The sequence below is a fragment of the Haliotis rubra genome, unplaced genomic scaffold, assembly GCF_003918875.1.
Source record: "Haliotis rubra isolate DU_JTF1 unplaced genomic scaffold, ASM391887v1 Scf102, whole genome shotgun sequence".
Taxonomy (NCBI): domain Eukaryota; kingdom Metazoa; phylum Mollusca; class Gastropoda; order Lepetellida; family Haliotidae; genus Haliotis; species Haliotis rubra.
The window spans coordinates 1,371,283-1,393,179 of record NW_025764915.1 but is presented as its reverse complement, the minus strand read 5'-3'; the positions used below and the strand labels follow the sequence as shown (position 1 = coordinate 1,393,179).

The following is a 21,897-nucleotide window of genomic DNA, read 5'->3' as shown; positions in this document are numbered from 1 at the left end:
TATGTTGAGGTGCACACATTTGTCATTCCAACTACAAACATCTGTTAGTGACTGTTGTTTTAGAAAAGCTTGTGATGAATTTGCAAATAGAATTATGGAATAATACTGTGTACAGTTAAAAGTATAGTATTTTCAAGCATCACTTTAATGTTGTGTAAGGTTTTCAACAAAGACCTTTTACAGATATATAAATTATATATATTTTGTCTCAACGGACATATTCAAAGTGATATCTTTTCTTCTCTAATTCAGCAACATCTCATGTCTGTTGCAATTTGACTAGTTCCAATCTATAAATCAAGGATTATGATGTAACTGGACTTTGTCAGAAAGAAGTTTACATGGATTATTTACATGATCAGTGTTATGTTTGGACGTACATGTTGTTGTGCACTCTGACCACTTCCATGTGTTGATACAGGCGGCCTCATCATGGGTGTTGGCATCGAGACGTCATCCCACAAGTACGGCCTGTTCCAGCACTGCTGCGAGTCCTTTGAACTGGTTATTGCAGATGGGAGTGTTGTCAAATGTTCAAAGGTAAAGAATAAACTATAGCAAAGAAAATGATGACACCTTGTAAATAATATACTTGAAAGATCATGTATATTCAGTTTTGAAAATTAAAGAATTAAAAAAAAAAAGAATTTTGATATGAAATATTGAAATACATATTTGTTGGCTACTTAACAGAGACATTATCTATGATAAACAAGCTGACAAGATGAGTAGTTATAAGTAATGCTGGGATTGTGTGTTTAAATGTCACAGGGACAGCGGAATGGGATTGTGCACTGCCAATTATACATGATAACAGTAACCTAGGTCATCAGATTACATGAAGGAGCAATTATATCCTGAATGTTGAGTGTGTGGCGATGATACGACCTTATATCCCCCTCGGTAGTTATGCGGTATGCGAAAACTGCATAATTATCCTGTGGTTGTACGTGCGTTTCATATGTTAAAATATCAATTGAAAACTGATTCACAATGCTATAAACATTTCAGTATTTGTTATTATACAGTGGAGACCCAGTTACCCATATGTATGTAGAGTTTGTACCTCTCACTGATCACAACACATACAGTGTATTTTCCTCACTACCTCACCCTGCATTGCATCTGTAATGAAGAATATAAATAATGAAGCAGAAGTCAAAATGTTGAAAGTTTGTTTTGGGCTGTAAAATTCTTAACAAAGTCTGAAACTGATGTTAATTTGACAAGGCAGATTTTATGTCACCAATAAGAACCAGACCTGCTGATTGTTTCATGTGATCCCAAACACCCATAAACACTATATGTAATATCATCCAATCGCAGCCTACAAAAAAAACTGTCTACTTGGTGTGACATAGAATAATAGGGCAATCCAAGTGACTTTAGTGTTGTCTTTAATACATTGATATGATTCAGTGGTTGTGTAGACAGCGGCCTGTGATTGATATGATTTAGTGGTTGTAGACAGCGGCCTATGATTGATATGATTGAGTGGTTGTAGACAGCGGCCTATGATTGATATGATTCAGTGGTTGAACACAGCGGCCTATGATTGGTATGATTCAGTGGTTGTAGACCGCGGCCTATGATTGATATGATTCAGTGGTTGTAGACAGCGGCCTATGATTGATATGATTCAGTGGTTGTAGACAGCGGCCTATGATTGGTATGATTCAGTGGTTGTAGACAGCGGCCTACAATTGATATGATTCAGTGGTTGAACACAGCGGCCTATGATTGATATGATTGAGTGGTTGTAGACAGTGGCCTATGATTGATATGATTGAGTGGTTGTAGACAGCGGCCTATGATTGATATGATTCAGTGGTTGTAGACAGCGGCCTATGATTGATATGATTCAGTGGTTGTAGACAGCGGCCTATGATTGTATGATTCAGTGGTTGTAGACAGCGGCCTATGATTGATATGATTCAGTGGTTGTAGACAGCGGCCTATGATTGATATGATTCAGTGGTTGTAGACAGCGGCCTACAATTGATATGATTCAGTGGTTGTAGACAGCGGCCTATGATTGATATGATTCAGTGGTTGTAGACAGCGGCCTACAATTGATATGATTCAGTGGTTGTAGACAGCGGCCTATGATTGATATGATTCAGTGGTTGTAGACAGCGGCCTATGATTGATATGATTGAGTGGTTGTAGACAGTGGCCTGTGTGGCTAACCACAAGAGTTTTGAAGCACTATGCATTGTGGAAGCTATTCCCATATATATTCTGTTACATCAGTGGTCGCTAGCAATACATTTTTATGGAAGTGAATGAAGATGTTGGAGTTTTAATATTTGTGCTGAGGTACCCCTGCACCTTGTAAAACTTCTAGTTTGCAGCAACCTCTTGTCTTTTATCTGTTTCCATATCTTGTGAGCTGTGACCTGATTGGTTACATGTGAACCAACTGGAACTGTCATTGGTTGTGAGCTGTGACCTGATTGGTTACATGTGAACCAACTGGAACTGTCATTGGTTGTGAGCTGTGACCTGATTGGTTACATGTGAACCAACTTGAACTGTCATTGGTTGTGAGCTGTGACCTGATTGGTTACATGTGAACCAACTGGAACCGTCATTGGTTGTTAATGTTACATATTGTGTCTGTGATTCTGTATGGAACATTTGAATATAAGTGAATAAAGTCAGAGTGGGTGGGGATGTTATGTCTAGCAATGGTGCCTTGTCCTTCACACCCTTCATGGACATTCTCAGTAATGGCAGACCCTCACTGGACACAAGTTGTCTGGCCATATGTTGGCACAATTCACAAATAACAAACCCATTCAGTCCAATACTGAACTTCATAATACACTTTTAATGATAAACACCACTGTGTTTCTGAAAGAATTTGATCATATTTCCAGACTGAGAATCCTGACCTGTTTTATTCTGTGCCCTGGTCATATGGAACTCTGGGATTTCTTGTGTCTGCGGAGATTAAGATCATCCCAGCCAGGAAGTATGTGAAGATAGAATACTACCCTGTCCACACCAAGAGGGATATGCTACGCAAGTTCCAGGAAGAAACAAAGAAGAAGTCTGGCAATGATTTTGTGGAGGGTTTGGTGTATTCCATGGACAAGGGGGTCATCATGACGGCCAACATGACAGATGAAGCGGAACAGGACAAGGTAGGGCACATCAGGTGGTGCATTGTGGGAGCTCTTGTCACTTACAGATACGAACTTGTACAGAGACTCCAAAACTTAACTACCCCATTCCTTTCTGTGTTCAGACAGGTGCCCTTCTAGATAGGTTAAAGTGATTGGAAATATAGTGGGCATGGTTAAAGAGAATGACTGTCTTGTGGGTGTACAGTGTGTGTATTTGGTTTCAGATCAACTCCATCGGCAACTTCTGGAAGCCATGGTTCTACAAGCATGTGGAGGAGTTTCTCCGCACTGGCCCCGCTGTCGAATACATCCCACTCCGCCACTATTACCACCGCCACACTCGCAGCATCTTCTGGGAACTCGAGGTACTTCTGAAGTGTGGCTCGCTTGCTGTTATTTTCCTTTCCTTATTGACAAGTCTGACATGAGTATCATGTGTAGGTAGTGTCAATATTTGTGAGATACTACTTCATTAATCCTGGGAGTGATTCACTGATTTATCAATAGACCACAGTACCAACTATATGATACAACACTCATCTACAAAAGTATTCATCTACGTTTCTTCTGAAACCATTATATATTTTTTTGATATGTTACAAAACTTTCTTGCCTTTCAATCCATGATATAAGTAGGCAATGACCTTGATGGGTCAGTGATCCCCTCAGTGTCATCTCTTTATTTAGTTAATGTATGATACACAACTCATTTAGCGTGTTGATACTAGAGCAATTAAATGAAACCCCAAGAACAAGAGGGGTTGGTTTCTACGGTAGTCTAAGTTAACGCTCATCACACACCGACGTGCATTTGTCTCACTGTTCCAACTATTGTGAGTACCCCCTTGTAATACAAAACAATAATAGCGATTTGAAACTATGATCGTTTGTTAAACAACTTTTATTGCAAGTTGAATAAAATTCGGAGATTTAAATGTTCATTTGGCAAGGTAAAATTATGACGATTCGCAATCTTAATTTCACTCAATTTGATTTACTGTTTTGTTTAAAGTGAAATTCATCGGTACGTTTTCACTGCAAACAACATAAGGTACAAACACTTGATTCTTTTTTGTGTATTCTGTGGATGAAGGATATTCTATGTATAATTCTGTTTTGGAACCAAGTGTTTTTTAACTATTTTTGCATGAATGCTCTACCAGTTCAAGTCTAACACCATCTGGTTTCACCATTTCAATTGAGATTTGATATCAAGTTTGACCCCTTTTTTGTTGATTGGAGCTTTCTATGTACAGGTGTGGACTCGAGAAGAATTGAGGTATTCACTTTTTTGAATGGTTTATGCTTCACATATGATCTAAATGCGTTTATTTCACTGTGATTTTGTAGAAAAGACACTAGAATGGAGTTAGTATAAAGGCAATTCTCAAAAGGCCTGAAAGAACCATCACCCATAACGAGATCACACACCTGACTTACTCCTTTGTCAAACCATTTCTTACACTATGAGTGACTGAATGAATTTAGTTTTACGCCATACTCAGCAGTATTCCAGCTATATGGCAGTGGTCTGTAAATAATCGAATCTGGACCAGACAGTCCAGTGATCAACAGCATGAGCATCGATCTACACAAATGGCGATGTGACCACATGTGTCAACCAAGTCAGCGATCCTGACAAGCCAATCCCATTAGTCGCCTCTTACAACAACCATGGGTTACTGAAGATCAATTCTAACCTGGATCTTCAAGGGTCTCTTATACAGAAAAAAACTGATTAATGATTTTGAAATTTTGAAAATGACCCAACAGCAAATTTTGTGAAAATTCATGGTGATACTGAAGACATTATTTCCCGAAAATATTTCTTATGTCCTGTAGTAATTGTTATAGCATAGTGAAGTCCTAAGGATGGTAAATTGTCCCTCTTGGGGAAAGTAGCATCTAATATGATTTTCCAACTTTTTTCGTAGAGCTTAGTTTTGTAGCTCATTCATAGCTTTAACAATCACAAACATGTTTAACATTCCCAGTCCACAATCTTTAATAGGATTACAATTCACATCTCTCTATTCATTCTGGTTTCTTACTCCACTAAAAATCAAAGACAATGCTATTTAATAGGGGTGGGTATTGCACAGAATTTTCATATTGCAATATATTGCGATGCGAAAGCATGTATTGCGATATGTATTGCAATATATTGCCTGAAGTATTTTTAAACAAAATACTACTTATAAGCTAGATCTAGTTAATGCTTGATTTATTGAGCAAAAACACAACAAAATCACTATGCTTGATTAAGCTTTAATAACAACTTTTAATCATGATAAAATAAAAATGTGAAGAAAATTTTGCACAAATGAAACAAGGAAATATCAGAAGATTTCCGAGTGTTACGAAGTTTTCCGGATGCAAGTCAAAATACCGGTTTTCAACCAGCGTATCGCAATACGTATCGTTTTCATGTCTGAACCGGTAAATACCGGTAAACCGGTTATATTGCGCAGCCCTACTATTTAAATCCTTCAAGAACGAATTGGGTGGACTGGCAAAAGTCAACAATACATATTATGGTTTAGTAATGAGTAGGGCTTAATAATAGCAGTTTTACCCATCTGTGTCATGATGCTTTTCATCAGTTTTGAAATATCTGCTTTGATGTCAAAGAAACAGGTTTGTAATTCAAGTTTCTCGTGTTATTCATATCTGTACTGAAAATGTTACTATGCACAGAAGAAGATTATCATTTTCCAAGTTTTGATTCTGTACAGCATTAGCTTTTCCTTAACTCAAAGTATGGCTGGTTGTTTTTTTGTTTAACTCTGCACTCAGCAATATTCCAGCTACATGGCAGCGGTCTGTATATAATCGAGTCTGGGCCAGACAATCCACTGATCTATGGAATTGGGATACGATGACATGTCTCAACCAAGTCAGCGAGCCTGACCACCTGATCCCGTTAGTCGCCTTTTACGACACGCATGGGTTGCTGAAGACCAATTCTAACCCAGATCTTCACGGGTCTCTTGGTATGGAATGAAGTGTTGAATTCCACTGCATCATACTATTTAAGACAGCTAAGATTAAGTTACCAGTACACAGGAACAGGAACGTCAGCATCCTGGCAGTTTAGAAAGCAGAGAGTTTCACACAGAAACTGTGCAAATTAGGACGTCTCGTCTTGTGATGAAAATGTTTGACTGTGTAACTAACCGGCCAGACTACATCTATGTTACAGTAGGTATCAGATGGAAGGTTTAGTGGAAGCTGACATGTCTCTTTCTTTCCAGGACATCATCCCGTTCGGCAACAACCCTGTGTTCCGTTTCCTCCTGGGATGGATGGTGCCCCCCAAGATCTCTCTACTGAAGCTAACCCAAGGGGAGACAATCAAGAAGATGTACGAGAAGTACCAGATTATCCAGGACATGCTCATCCCGATGAAGGACCTTGGTGACGCGCTGTCTGTCTTCCACCATGAACTCGACGTATGTACTCATAAAACACGGACAGTTATACTGGTCCTAGTGTATTATGGTGTGAATAGCAGCGAACGTGTCCAATAAGGAGGTCAGTTCACTAATGATGCATAAATACCAGCCTGGTACGAGAGGTTTGTTTGAGTGGCATTTTAGAAGTTGCTGGTATAGAGATGACACAACTTTATGGATGATCAACTTCTTTATTTTAACAATAGCGACGTTTCGGTATAGGTTCTTATACTTTCGTCAAGGTGGAACCAGCCAATCAGCAGCCAGTATAGCTGGAACCAGCCAATCAGAAGGCAGTCATACACTTAATGGCAGTGTTGCAAACTCCCACCTGCCCGACCTCCCGGGGCAGTCTGTTTTGCGACCGGACGGTCAGTTTAAAAAGTTGCACGCCCGATGGTCTGGCTGTTAAATCAGTGTAATTTTGTAATGTATATAATGACTACAGCCTTGACTGAAAAACAGTTGAAAACGTGTGTTATTGTGACAATAACCTGACATTAAACAGTTCCCTCCTCTTATTAACGTAACCTTCTTTTTATTTTCTTAATCCAGAAAATTCTGGACTGGCAACTTTCCAGCCGGTCTGGTAACTTTTGAGAGTTACCAGTCCAGTTGTCTGGCTGAAATTTTTGGGAATTTACAACACTGTTAATGGTTACCGTTGTTTATGCCACTTGGTTGACCAGTATTTCCATTGGCAATCCAGTTGCCCTGTACATTTGAACCACCTGAAGAACATAATATTTTTCAAATACTTTGGGTAATCTAATAACATTGAAATGTCTACAACTGTTAACAAAGAAGATAATATACAATGCACCACAATTTCCCTCAGTCTGTGGTATATTGACTACATCTTTCCTACTTACAGCTGTACATGCAGTGGTATATTGACTATATCTCCTCTACTTACAGCTGTACATCATCATCATATCATATCATAGGATATTTATATAGCGCACATATCCAGGCAACTGGATATGTATTTGTCCCCTCGATCATTGGATGTCAATCCCAACGTCACATCGTATTATCAATCTCAACTCCCTGGGGAGTATACAACTCTTGCAGCCACTAGGCGCACCGAGTTATTGTGGCTTTCTCATCCTAACGAGGTACCCATTCACAGCTGGGTGGACTGGGACACATAGTCACAGTACTTTGTCCAAGTTCACTGCACGTTGCTGTACCCGCAACTAGGTGTTTGCATGTATTCATGTGGCCACCATCTGGTCATATACCAACGGATTCGTGGGTTCTTTTAAATGCACAGGGTTGTGTACTGTACACTTGGGGTTGTGACAACACTGAAAGAGTCTGCACACAAAGTTGACTCCAAGGTTTTTACACCCGGTCACAGGTGGGCTTGATCCCGACACCTCAACCTCGCTGGATCACTAGCCTGGTGCTTAGCCAGCTCGGCCACCGTGCCCCCGCACTATACATGCAGTGGTATATTGACTATATCTTCTCTACTTACAGCTATACATGCAGTGGTATATGGACTACATCATCTACTTACAGCTGTACATGCAGTGGTATATTGACTATATCTTTTCTACTTACAGCTGAACATGCAGTGGTATATTGACTATATCTTCTCTACTTACAGCTGTACATGCAGTGGTATATTGACTATATCTTTTCTACTTACAGCTGAACATGCAGTGGTATATTGACTATATCTTCTCTACTTACAGCTGTACATGCAGTGGTATATTGACTATATCTTCTCTACTTACAGCTGAACATGCAGTGGTACACTGACTATATCTTCTCTACTTACAGCTGAACATGCAGTGGTACACTGACTATATCTTCTCTACTTACAGCTGTACATGACTTCAGTATGTCTTGTGTTTTGACAGCTATACCCACTGTGGCTATGCCCCTTCATGCTGTACAATAACCCAGGAATGGTACATCCCGCTAGTGGTGAGGATGAACTGTATGTTGATATTGGTGCCTATGGAGCTCCCAAGAACCCAGGCTTCAGTACCATCCCTTCTACTAGAAGAATCGAGTACTACGTGAAGAAAGTCCATGGGTAGGTAGAGAGTAAATGAATGTCAGTTATCCAGTAAGGCAATAGGTTAGAGACAAACATTCTTCATACATAATATGATTAAAACTGATTTATTTCTGCTAGCTGGCAAGAATGATCTACTGCTCCTTTTCATATACCACTATATATATGTAATATATATATGTCCTATATATATATGGTATATGTAATTATATGATTTCCTAGATTTAAGCCTTGTTATGGAAGGTTCACAGACTGCTGTAGCAGCCCGATAACCACAACCACGTGAACATATGTAGAACTGGTCTCCCCAACCCGTGCTTGTTGGAGGAGGAGGCCACTTACGGTGGGCAGGCTGACTGACTGGGTTGATGCATCGTATCCCAATTGAGGAGATCTGTGCTCCTGATGTCAATCACTGGGTCGTCTGGTCCTGATATCTACAGACTGATGTTTTACAGCTGGCATATTGCTGAGCATAGTGTTAAACAACACACAAACAGGGGAAAACAGACTCACCTGTGTATGGGTGTGACTGTGTGTGACTTATGTGAGACTGTGTGACTGATGTGAGACTGTGTGATGAGAAACTGTGTGACTGTGTGTGACTGATGTGAAACTGTGTGTGATTGATGTGATACTGTATGTGACTGATGTGACTGATGAGAGACTGTGTGTGACTGATGAGAGACTATGTGTGACTGATGAGAGACTATGTGTGACTGATGAGAGGGACTGTGTGATGAGAGACTGTGTGACTGATGAGACTATGTGACTGATGTGACTGATGTGAGACTGTGTGACTGATGAGAGACTGACTGATGAGAGACTGTGTGACTGATGAGAGACTGTGTGACTGATGAGAGACTGTGTGACTGATGTGAGACTGTGTGACTGATGTGAGACTGTGTGTGACTGATGAGACTGTGTGAGACTGATGTGTGACTGATGTGAGACTGTGTGACTGATGAGACTGTGTGTGACTGATGAGAGACTGTGTGACTGATGAGACTGTGTGTGACTGATGTGAGACTGTGACTGATGAGAGACTGTGTGACTGATGAGACTATGTGACTGATGTGAGACTGTGTGACTGATGAGAGACTGTGTGACTGATGAGAGACTGTGTGACTGATGAGACTGTGTGACTGATGAGAGACTGTGACGAGACTGTGTGACTGATGAGAGACTGTGTGACTGATGAGACTGTGTGACTGATGAGAGACTGTGTGACTGATGAGACTGTGTGACTGATGAGACTGTGTGTGACTGATGTGAGAGACTGTGTGACTGATGAGAGACTGTTGTGACTGATGAGAGACTGTGTGACTGATGAGAGACTGTGTGACTGATGAGAGACTGTGTGACTGATGAGAGACTGTTTGACTGATGAGAGATTGTGTGACTGATGTGAGACTGTGTGTGAGAGTGACTGATGGAGACTGAGTGACTGATGAGAGACTGATGTGATGAGAGTGACTGATGTGAGACTGTGTGACTGATGAGAGACTGTGTGACTGATGTGAGACTGTGTGACTGATGTGTGTGTGACTGATGTGAGAGTGACTGATGTGAGAGTGACTGATGTGAGAGTGACTGATGTGAGAGTGACTGATGTGAGCATGACTGATGTGAGCATGATCTGAGACTGTGTGAGACTGTGTGTGACTGATGTGAGGCTGTGTGTGATTGATGTGAGACCGTGTGACTGATGAGAGAGTGTTGTGACTATGTGTGACTGATGAGAGACTGTGTGACTGATGAGAGACTGACTGATGAGAGACTGTGTGACTGATGAGAGACTGTGAAGAGACTGTGTGACTGATGAGAGACTGTGTGACTGATGTGAGACTGTGTGACTGATGTGAGACTGTGTGTGACTGATGAGACTGTGTGAGACTGATGTGAGACTGTGTGACTGATGAGACTGTGTGACTGATGTGTGACTGATGAGACTGTGTGACTGATGAGACTGTGTGTGACTGATGTGAGACTGTGACTGATGAGAGACTGTGTGACTGATGTGAGACTGATGAGACTGATGTGACTGATGTGAGACTGTGTGACTGATGAGAGACTGTGTGACTGATGAGAGACTGTGTGACTGATGACTGTGACTGACTGATGACTGAGACTGATGTGAGTGTGACTGATGAGAGACTGATGAGAGTGTGACTGATGAGAGACTGTGTGACTGATGAGACTGTGTGTGACTGATGTGTGTGACTGACTGACTGTGTGTGACTGATGAGAGACTGTGTGACTGATGAGACTGACTGTGTGACTGATGAGACTGTGTGACTGATGAGAGACTGTGTGACTGATGAGAGACTGTGTGTGACTGATGAGAGACTGTGACTGATGACTGACTGTGAGACTGATGAGAGACTGTGACTGATGAGAGACTGTGTGACTGATGTGAGACTGTGTGTGACTGATGAGAGACTGTGTGACTGACTGTGTGACTGACTGATGAGAGTGACTGACTGATGACTGAGACTGATGTGAGACTGTGTGTGACTGATGTGTGACTGATGTGAGGCTGTGTGTGATTGATGTGAGACCGTGTGACTGATGAGAGAGTGTTGTGACTATGTGTGACTGATGAGAGACTGTGTGACTGATGAGACTGTGTGTGACTGATGAGAGACTGTGTGACTGATGAGACTGTGTGTGACTGATGAGAGACTGTGACTGATGAGAGACTGTGTGACTGATGAGAGACTGTGTGACTGATGATGAGACTGTGTGACTGATGAGAGACTGTGTGACTGATGAGAGAGTGACTGATGAGAGCTGTGTGAGACTGATGTGAGAGCATGATGTGACTGATGAGAGAGTGACTGATGTGAGAGTGACTGATGTGAGAGTGACTGATGTGAGAGTGACTGATGTGAGCATGACTGATGTGAGCATGATGTGAGACTGTGTGTGACTGATGTGTGACTGATGTGAGGCTGTGTGTGATTGATCTGAGACCGTGTGACTGATGAGAGAGTGTTGTGACTATGTGTGACTGATGAGAGACTGTGTGACTGACGTGAGACTTTGTGTGACTGATGTGTGGCTGATGTGAGACTGTGACTCTATGTGAGACTGTGACTGTGCGAGACTGTGTGACTGATGTGAGATTGTGTGACTGGTGTGAGACTTTGTGTGACTGATGTGTGTGATTGATGGTAGACTTTGTGTGACTGTGTGTGTGATGCTGTGTGTGACTGAAGATTATGTTGTCAGCCCATGGTTCAGGTTCTGTCTGTTTCAGACTTTTTCTGTAACATGTGTCAATGATGGGATTTTACAAACTGAATTTACTAGTAGAACACAAGACTAAAAATCAAAAGCTCTTTATAAGTGCACCCCTCCTCATTGACATGTACAACTGTTACACAATTTAAGTACTGGAAAGACTGGCCCTGCACATACACATTACATGTGAAGTCATTACCTGGTTTAACAGTATACAGTGTACAATGTGCCATTTGTCCTCCTAGATTCCAGATGCTGTACGCAGATTCCTACCTCTCCCGGGAAGAGTTCCATGACATGTTCGACCACTCCCTCTATGACAAGATGCGTCTGAAGCTGGATTGTTGGAAGGCTTTCCCTGAAGTCTACGACAAAGTCAACCGCAAAGTCCGTGATTAGTCACATGGATAACCATTTACACTAATGATGGAAGCAAAAACTGTAGCCTTGTTCAGTGTACAATTCTATTGCTGATGTCCATCTCTTTGTGGACAAGCTTACATGTAGGTTGTTGATTTACAAGTTGATTTGGCTAATAGTCAGTGGTATGGAAAACAGTTTTGTTTCCACTTCTGCTAAGTATCAGTACTGGCGTATAAATCAAAATGTTGAAGTGAGAATAAGAAGTTGTACCACTGCTTGTTACTCTTGTATTGATCTCTCTCAACAAGATATCACTTTATTTGATTTAGAAAAAGAAATCTTTTTTAGGAACTGATGAGGTGACCTTGAGATGCCACAACAATTATTTTAGAGGACTTCTGATTGACCTGGCTGTGAACTATGAAAAATATGTTGTTTGCTCTAATCTGATTGATTGTCTCAGATGATGGGTACAAAACAATATGTTAAACAATATAGTTTAAGGGGCATATTGGTAAATAATACTGTATTGTAGATGATTTGGGGGTTGGGATGGGAGGGGAATGTATGTAATACCTCAGATTCTCAGCTTCTGTCTCGACATGAAGCATTAGCAGGTGTAAAGACTACATGTATGAGCCTGTGTTTCACCGGCAGTCATCAGAATGTAACGTTATAGACCTGAATACTGCTATGGATGGTAGTTGAGCATCAGGCACTAGCTGGTGAGTAGGTCAAGACAATCTCCTATCTGTGTCCTCCTTCAAGTGGTATGATACATGCCCCAGAGGCATGTGATGTGCAATGGAGTGGACTGTATAGTCACTGTGGAGTATTCTAGCCAGTCGTTTGCCAGGATTCCTCTCAGTTTCAGCATTGATGATGACAATCCACTTGTATCAAACAAAATCAAAGACCAAATCAAACTTGTTATATCGTAGAACTACACAATGTGACTTTTCCTTTGTGGTTTGTGGTAATACTTGTTAACTTTTATTTCACTTGTTTTGTGATTTGCCAGTATGTATACATTGTTGTGTAGTTTGTGGTTGTTGTTTTGTGATATCCACTATCGTTGTTAGTGCTGTGCAGACATTTCAGGGGCGTCAAGCTGAGGGGCACAAAACTCGATGATTTGCAGAGTCCCTACTTTGAGGGTGGGCAAAGCAGGGAGAGGGTGGACAAAATGGGGAGAGGGTGGGCAAGGTAGGGTGAGGATGGGCAACATGAGGAGAGGGTGGACAAAATGGGGGGATGGTGGGCAACATGGGGAGAGGGTGGGCAAGGTAGGGTGAGGAGAGGGTGGACAAAATGGGGGAGAGGGTGGGCAAAATGGGGAGAACATGGGGAGAGGGTGGGAGAGGGTGGACAAAATGGGGGATGGTGGGCAAAATGGGGGTGGGTGGGCAACATGGGGAGAGGGTGGGCAAGGTAGGGTGAGGAGAGGGTGGACAAAATGGGGAGAGGGTGGGCAAAATGGGGAGAGGGTGGGCAACATGGGGAGAGGGTGGACAAGGTAGGGGTGAGGATGGGCAACATGAGGAGAGGGTGGACAAAATGGGGAGAGGGTGGGCAAAATGGGGAGAGGGTGGGCAACATGGGGAGAGGGTGGGACAAGGTAGGGTGAGGATGGGCAACATGAGGGAGAGGGTGGACAAAATGGGGGATGGTGGGCAAAATGGGGAGAGAGGTGGGCAACATGGGGAGAGGGTGGGCAACATGGGGAGAGGATGGGCAAAATGGGAGAGGGTGGGGTGGGCAACATGGGGAGAGGGTGGGCAAGGTAGGGTGAGGATGGGCAACATGAGGAGAGGGTGGACAAAATGGGGGGATGGTGGGCAGCATGGGGAGAGGGTGGACAAAATGGGTGAGGGTGGGCAACATGGGAGAGGGTGGACAAGGTAGGGTGAGGGATGGGCAACATGAGGAGAGGGTGGACAAAATGGGGAGAGGGTGGGCAACATGGGGAGAGGGTGGGCAAGGTAGGGTGAGGATGGGCAACATGAGGGAGAGGGTGGACAAAATGGGGGATGGTGGGCAACATGGGAGAGGGTGGTGAGGATGGGCAACATGAGGAGAGGGTGGACAAAATGGGGGATGGTGGGCAAAATGGGGAGTGGGTGGGCAACATGGGGAGAGGATGGGCAAAATGGGGAGAGGGTGGGCAAAATGGGGAGAGGGTGGGCAACATGGGGAGAGGGTGGACAACATGGGGAGTGGGTGGGCAAGGTAGGGTGAGGGCGGGCAAAGTAGGGAGAGGGTGAGGTTGAGCTGAGAGTGTAGAGGTGTTGTCAGAAGATGCTCCTGAATTGTCGCTGCTGCCTTGTTCTATGAAGATGTCCGATCTCCTCCAGACAGCCACTGGTGTTCACAGCCCTGCTTAGTGGGTTTGCAGCTAGATTCTCTCAAAACAAAAGTATTCTTATCTGACCGTTACTAATATAACACAGTGTCTATCATTCAGAAATCCCATTTCATTGTATATCTTATTTTATATCCAAGATCAAATTTAATGTCTTCAATTCTGTTTGACATTTTTTGCTTCATTGTAGAAGAAAATGCAATTGAACTTAGACACTACATTAATGCAAGTATGAATGACAAACAGCAGTATTCACTGAGAAGTGGCGTGGGCATGTACTGTCTGGGAACCTTAGGAGTAGGAGTCTGAGAGCAAACAATACCGGACTGTTTGTGTTAGTGATCTATATACATTTATATAATCATATCTTAGGATTATTGTCCATTCATGCCTTGTGTGCCAGTTTTAAAGCTGATCTAGTTTGGATGGCTAAGTGTCCGTGTTAGTTAAACAAGCGCTAGTCTCTGTGTAATGAGGCAGTCTTTGTTTATGAGATTGATTCAGATTATTAGACTTTAGTCTATTGACAAAATGTTATTTAAATAACCTGTGAAGATACCTTCAAACTGCCTCAAGTCTGACCCCTCTTTATGACACAGTCACCATTGTAGCAATGGACAAGAAAGGTTTTGTTGGGGAGAAATGACAGTGTGTTTGTGATGAGATGACTCCATCTCTTACCTACAGAAGTCTTATGTCAGCATTTTATCTTCTCTACATCTAATATCAGTCTACACGTTTACAGTGCTCACAGATTTTAAGCCAGTTTTATATATACAGATGTTTTAATCCTTGCCAATCTTACCATGACAAGACTTTTGTTCCATGATACGTATCACAGTTGTCAGAGATGCATTTTGAAATCCAGTAAACAAGCATATTTGTAAACAATGTCCTTTGTTGTGTTTTCTCCTCACCTGGCTGAAAGTCCTGAGTATATACTTCCCACACTCCTCAGACACCACTAGACCAATGATGGTGAAACTCGGCAGACGTGTTCCCTCCAGACATATGTCTGGAAACATCTGAGATTGATACCTGTACAGATGATCACACACCTTTACAGATGAGATTGATACCTGTACAGATGATCACACACATCTTCACAGATGATATTAATACCTGTACAGATGATCATACACACCTGCACAGATGAGATTGATACCCTGTACAGATGATCATCACACACCTTTACAGATGAGATTGATACCTGTACAGATGATCACACACCTTTACAGATACAGAGATTGATACCTGTACAGATGATCATACACACCTGCACAGATGAGATTGATACCTGTACAGATGATCACCACACCTGCACAGATGAGATTGATACAGATGTACAGATGATCATACACACCTGCACAGATGAGATTGATACCTGTACAGATGATCACACACCTGTACAGATGAGATTGATACACTGATACCTGTACAGATGATCACACACACAGATGATTAATACCTGTACAGATGAGATTGATACCTGTACAGATGATCACACACACCTTTACAGATGAGGTTGATACCTGTACAGATGATCATACACCACTGTACAGAGATGAGAGATTGATACCTGTACAGATGATACACACACACCTGTACAGATGAGATTGATACCTGTACAGATACAGATGATTAATACCTGTACAGACACACACCTTACAGATACAGATGAGATATGACTGCATGTACAGCTGTAAGCACCTTGTAGAAAAGATCACACACCTTTACATATGAGATCAATACCTGTACCAGATGTACAGATAGAAGATCACACACCTGCATGTACAGCTGTAAGTAGAGAAGATATAGTCAATATACCACTGCATGTACAGCTGTAAGTAGAAAAGATATAGTCAAAATACACTGCATGTACAGCTGTAAGTAGAAGATATAGTCAATATACCACTGCATGTACAGCTGTAAGTAGAGAAGATATAGTCAATATACCACTGCATGTACAGCTGTAAGTAGAAAAGATATAGTCAATATACCACTGCATGTTCAGCTGTAAGTAGAAAGATATAGTCAATATACCACTGCATGTACAGCTGTTAGTAGAGAAGATATAGTCAATATACCACTGCATGTACAGCTGTAAGTAGAGAAGATATAGTCAATATACCACTGCATGTACAGCTGTAAGTAGAAAGATATAGTCAATATACCACTGCATGTACAGCTGTAAGTAGAGAAGATATAGTCAATATACCACTGCATGTTCAGCTGTAAGTAGAGGAAGATATAGTCAATATACCACTGCATGTACAGCTGTAAGTAGAGAAGATATAGTCAATATACCAGTCCATGTACAGCTATAAGTAGAGAAAGATATAGTCAATATACCACTGCATGTTTAGCTGTAAGTAGAGAAGATATAGTCAATATACCACTGCATGTACGGCTGTAAGTAGAACATATATAGTCAATATACCACTGCATGTACAGCTGTAAGTAGAAGATATTGTCAATATACCACTGCATGTATGGCTGTAAGTAGAAAAGATATAGTCAATATACCACTGCATGTACACCTGTAAGTAGAGAAGATATAGTCAATATACCACTGCATGTACAGCTGTAAGTAGAGGAGATATAGTCAATATACCACTGCATGTACAGCTGTAAGTAGAGAAGATATAGTCAATATACCACTGCATGTACAGCTGTAAGTAGTAGAAGATATAGTCAATATACCACTGCATGTACAGCTGTACGTAGATGATGTAGTCCATATACCACAGCATGTATAGCTGTAAAGTAGAGAAGACACAGTCAATATACCACTGCATGTATAGCGGCGCGGGGGCGCGGTGGGCGAGAGCTGGCTAAGCGCCAGGCTAGTGATCCAGCGAGGTTGAGGTGTCGGAATCAAGCCCACCTGTGACCGGGTGTAAAATCCTTGGAGTCAACTTTGTCTGCAGACTCTTTCAGTGTTGTCACAACCCCTAGTGTACATTACACAACCCTGTACAGATGATCACACACCTGCACAGATGAGATTGATACCTGTACAGATGATCACACACATCTGCACAGATGAGATTGATACTTGTTCAGAAGATCTTACACACCTGTATAGATGAGATTGATACCTGTACAGATGATCTTACACACCTGTACAGATGAGAGTGATACCTGTACAGATGATCTTACACACCTGTACAGATGAGAGTGATACCTGTACAGATGGTCTTACACACCTACAACCATTTATGTTCATATCATAATTATGTTTATTTGATTATTTTGACACTTCGGGCACGACAATGATACATTGATTTTAGATTTATGTACATGCTATGATCAAAGATGAGCATCACATGCGATACCGGCATTTAGTAAATATCAAGTTTCGGTAACTTGTTCTTACACCTCAATATTTTCAAACAGTCAATGGATTTCGATTTTGATAAGCAAATAGGGGACCACCTCAACTGACATCTGCTCAAAGATGGCAAGTTATTTGTTATGGGAGTGCTGGAGCCGATTGGCCAGAAAACATCAGCAAACTAATGACGTTTGTGAATTGTCGATGGGTATGTATGTGAATGTATGATACATAGAGAATACTAAACGATGTCCCGTGTAAAACACGTGAATGGTATTGGTATCAGACTCGCGTTCGCTCTCATTAGATACCAAACCATTCACTCGTTTCATAAATGGTACTACACGGGGCATAGTTTAGTATTTTATTTATTACTCGCCCAACATTAGCAAAATACTGTCGAGCAAAGTACCTCTTTCCTAAGACTAAGGGTGATGACTCTCAGCTTTCGCTAATAACTTTGTAAAATGTTAAACAGTGACATCTTCAACGGGTGAGTAATAAACATCATTCGACATCTTTGATGTCTCGGAAGGTTTTCGAGACAAAAAGGAATAGATGACTGGCGGGGTAACTGGCGAGGTGACTGGCGGGGTAACTGGCGAGATGACTGGCGGGGTAACTGGCGAGGTGACTGGTGGGTTAATGTCCAGGTATTCTTTCAGAAAGTAGTAGTAATGTGCACTATATATCTCTATATGCACACTGAATTCTGTAGCAGAAAATCAAACACTACCCTGACACTACAAACAAGAAGCTGAAGACTGGTTGAATGCCGCCCCGAGTATCTCACCACGATCAGATTAACCCAGCTCTACCATGCTGCGACATGGCTTATCACCACTCTGAGCTGCTCTGGAGTTTTAAGCCTTCGACCGAAAAGTAATGGAGGGTGGCGTGGCAAGATGCAGTGTAAAAACGGAAGGTTTAAACATTCAACGTAATTAAATAGGAAGATTATTTAATTGCTGAGTTGGCATTTATATAACTGGGACGTGGGTAATCTGTCACGAACAGCTGCAGTTTATCTGAGGCAACATGTTGATCAGAACGACAATGTTATGTTGTCATTCACTGTGACATTATGTTGTCCACGACGTTTGTAAGCTAATATGGCATACCTCTGGTAACTCTCCCAAAAGATTTCCCCATAATTCAAACGTGATCGACATGGTATTTGTTCATGAGTAAATATCGACATTGCTCACCATCTGGGTGTACGAGGTTTTTCAAGCAAGTCGTCACTTTGAAGAATGATGACAATTATTGTGAATATACTAACTTCTTTTATTCTGTGGAGGCGTCGTTTCGACATAGATTCTAATTTCGTTGTCAAGCAAGTGATGACAACGACATTAGAAACTATGTCGAAACGTCGCCTCCACAGAATAAAAGAAGTTGTATATCCACAATAATTGTCATTATTCTTCATCAACTCAACGTATAAAATGTCCATCAAAGAAGTCGTCACTTTGTACATCATCTAGTTCGGAAAAACAATCACGTATGACATCTAGAGTCATTTGTGGTGTGAGAGGCAAATTCCGCTACATTAATCGTTACGACATACGTATACATGGGTGTTTATCATTACTCGTTCAGGAATCCAGTTGCCTTGTATGACCCACAGAGAAATCTATGTTAAACCTGTACCGATGAATGACGTGTTGGGGATCTCACCAGCTGAATGGTTTTGCACACCTCGTTATCGTCTCATATAGCACGACGGTTACTGGCCAATCAGATTGCTAGATCGCAGAAATATCAGATGCCCTTCTGTTGCAATACCAAACACAAGGCGATATCGCTGATAGTTGACAACATACCACAGTCCGGGAGGTTTGCTGAAGTGGGATTACCTGGGGCCAAGGTTTGTGGCGCGACACTTTGAGACACTAACCCCGTACACTCTGACCTCGGTATCGCTGACCTGGTTGTACGTGTGTCTGAGATTCAGGCCAGCGGGAGTGGGCTGTGCAACTGAGAGTAACACTACACTCTGACAGTGGCCTCGGAGGAACCAGTGGTTGACGGTGTGAGCACCAGTCGTGCTGTCTCAGCATGTCTTGTAAGACGGATCTCTCTCAGCTGACTGCAACCTCGGTACTAATACCATTCACAAAGTGGTCGTTTGACCATTGGCCCTGATCTACACCTTTGTCACGTCCAACACACACACGTACGGGGTACTAGGGACCTGATCTACTCCTTTGTCACGTCACACGCACACAAACACAAACACGCACGCACGCACACACGCACACTCACACGGGGTACTGGGGACTTGGGGCGCGTTTCACAAAGCGACCGAAGTGCTACGACTGTCGTAAGTCTATGATAAGTATGGGAGTTAGCGCTACGATCACCTTAGCGCTAAGATCGCTTTGAGAAACGGGCCCTTGATCTACACACACACGGGGTACTAGGGACCTGATGTACACATTTGTCACATCCAACACACACACACACACACACACGCACGCACCCACGCATGTACACGCACAGGGTACGAGAGACCTCATCTACACCTTTGTCACGTCCAACACACACACGAGGTACTAGGGACCTAATCTACATCTTTGTCACGTCCAACACACACACGAGGTACTAGGGACCTAATCTACATCTTTGTCACGTCCAACACACACACGAGGTACTAGGGACCTAATCTACATCTTTGTCACGTCCAACACACACACGAGGTACTAGGGACCTGATCTACACATTTGTCACGTCACTCACACACACACACACACACACACACACACACACACACACACACACACACACACACACACACACACGGATACACACACACACGGATACACACACACATACACACACACACACACACACGAGGATTGGGTCTTCGTGTGGAAGTTTTGAGGGCCTTGCTTATATATTTTAAGGTAATATGGGCGGGGTAACCGTTAAGTGTAGTCACGGTTTCCTTCAGATGGTTCAGTTAGCGGCTGTGGTTGGTTCACATGTACTTATATAGCTATCTGCTGCGTCCTAGTTCTATTTCACTCGCCTGATGAACCAGTAAGAATATACTCCGGTGTTCCTCAGTTGACTTCCATACATTCTCGCCTTTTATATGTATCACCTCTAAATGCCGCCCAAAGACTTACTGAGAACCTGGCCTAAACCTTGGTCACGTCCAACATCTGATTGCTGGTTATTTATGATAACAGAATTGTATCCTACATATGTGAGTTATCTGGTACCGGTACAATTGTACCTGCCATGTACTTTTGTTTGGACTGTACGTGAGGTGTGAGTGGAGGCGGTGTTGTGTCAGTAGATAAGATGTTGATTACAGCGTCCACAAGTGACATGGTGAGTCAGACAGAAACTGCTGAATGGCAGTCACGATCTAGATAAAGATGGCATCAGTGTTTACATATTATGTTGACAGCCGAGAGATTCTGGGTTGATGGCCATTGAGATTCAGGTGGTTGGGGGTATCGCCATCTCACCATGATGGTGAACTTTAGCATGGGTGTCACATTTAATTTCAGTGGATTAGTTGGCGCAAACATTTAAGCATTGGTGCCCCATGTTTTAGAGGGATGAACCAATAGCCGATGTTATTAGTAGCTAAGCCTATAGGGATGTTACAAAATTAGGTACTAATGGCCTACGTACACCCTGGGTCCCCATTTTGTCCCGTACACCCTGCTTGTGTCCCCAAACCCTGGACAGACTGTCCTCGTAACCAGATGCTGCTTGTGTCCCCATGGGCTTCCATGTACCCCATGCTTGTGTCCCCATGGCTTCCATGACAGACTGTATACCTTGCTTGTGTCCCCATGGGCTTCCATGACAGACGTAGACTGTCTCCATGACAGATTGTCTCACACCCTGCTTGTGTCCCCATGACAGACTCTCATGTACATGCTTGTGACATGGCTTCCATGACAGACGTCTCACGTACCCCATGCTTGTGTCCCCATGGGCTTCCATGA

At 42.5% G+C, this 21,897-nt stretch overlaps 2 protein-coding genes across 2 annotated transcripts in view; both read left to right on the top strand.

Annotated features, from left to right (window-relative positions):
* The window catches only part of LOC124270270 (delta(24)-sterol reductase-like), a 48,373-nt gene extending 34,947 nt beyond the window's left edge, over positions 1-13,426 (top strand). The window contains exons 3-8 of the mRNA XM_046705310.1: positions 422-540; positions 2,883-3,149; positions 3,356-3,496; positions 6,386-6,583; positions 8,458-8,636; positions 12,110-13,426. Coding sequence (XP_046561266.1) covers positions 422-540; positions 2,883-3,149; positions 3,356-3,496; positions 6,386-6,583; positions 8,458-8,636; positions 12,110-12,263 — 1,058 coding nt within the window. The 3' untranslated portion in view covers positions 12,264-13,426. The remainder of the gene's footprint in view (positions 1-421; positions 541-2,882; positions 3,150-3,355; positions 3,497-6,385; positions 6,584-8,457; positions 8,637-12,109) is intronic.
* Positions 13,427-13,703: 277 nt separating this feature from the next.
* On the top strand, positions 13,704-14,132 carry LOC124270631 (ribosome-binding protein 1-like). Its single transcript, XM_046705671.1, has one exon. It carries the CDS (start codon positions 13,704-13,706, stop codon positions 14,130-14,132), a length of 429 nt encoding a protein of 142 aa, XP_046561627.1.
* The last annotated feature ends 7,765 nt before the right edge of the window (positions 14,133-21,897 follow it).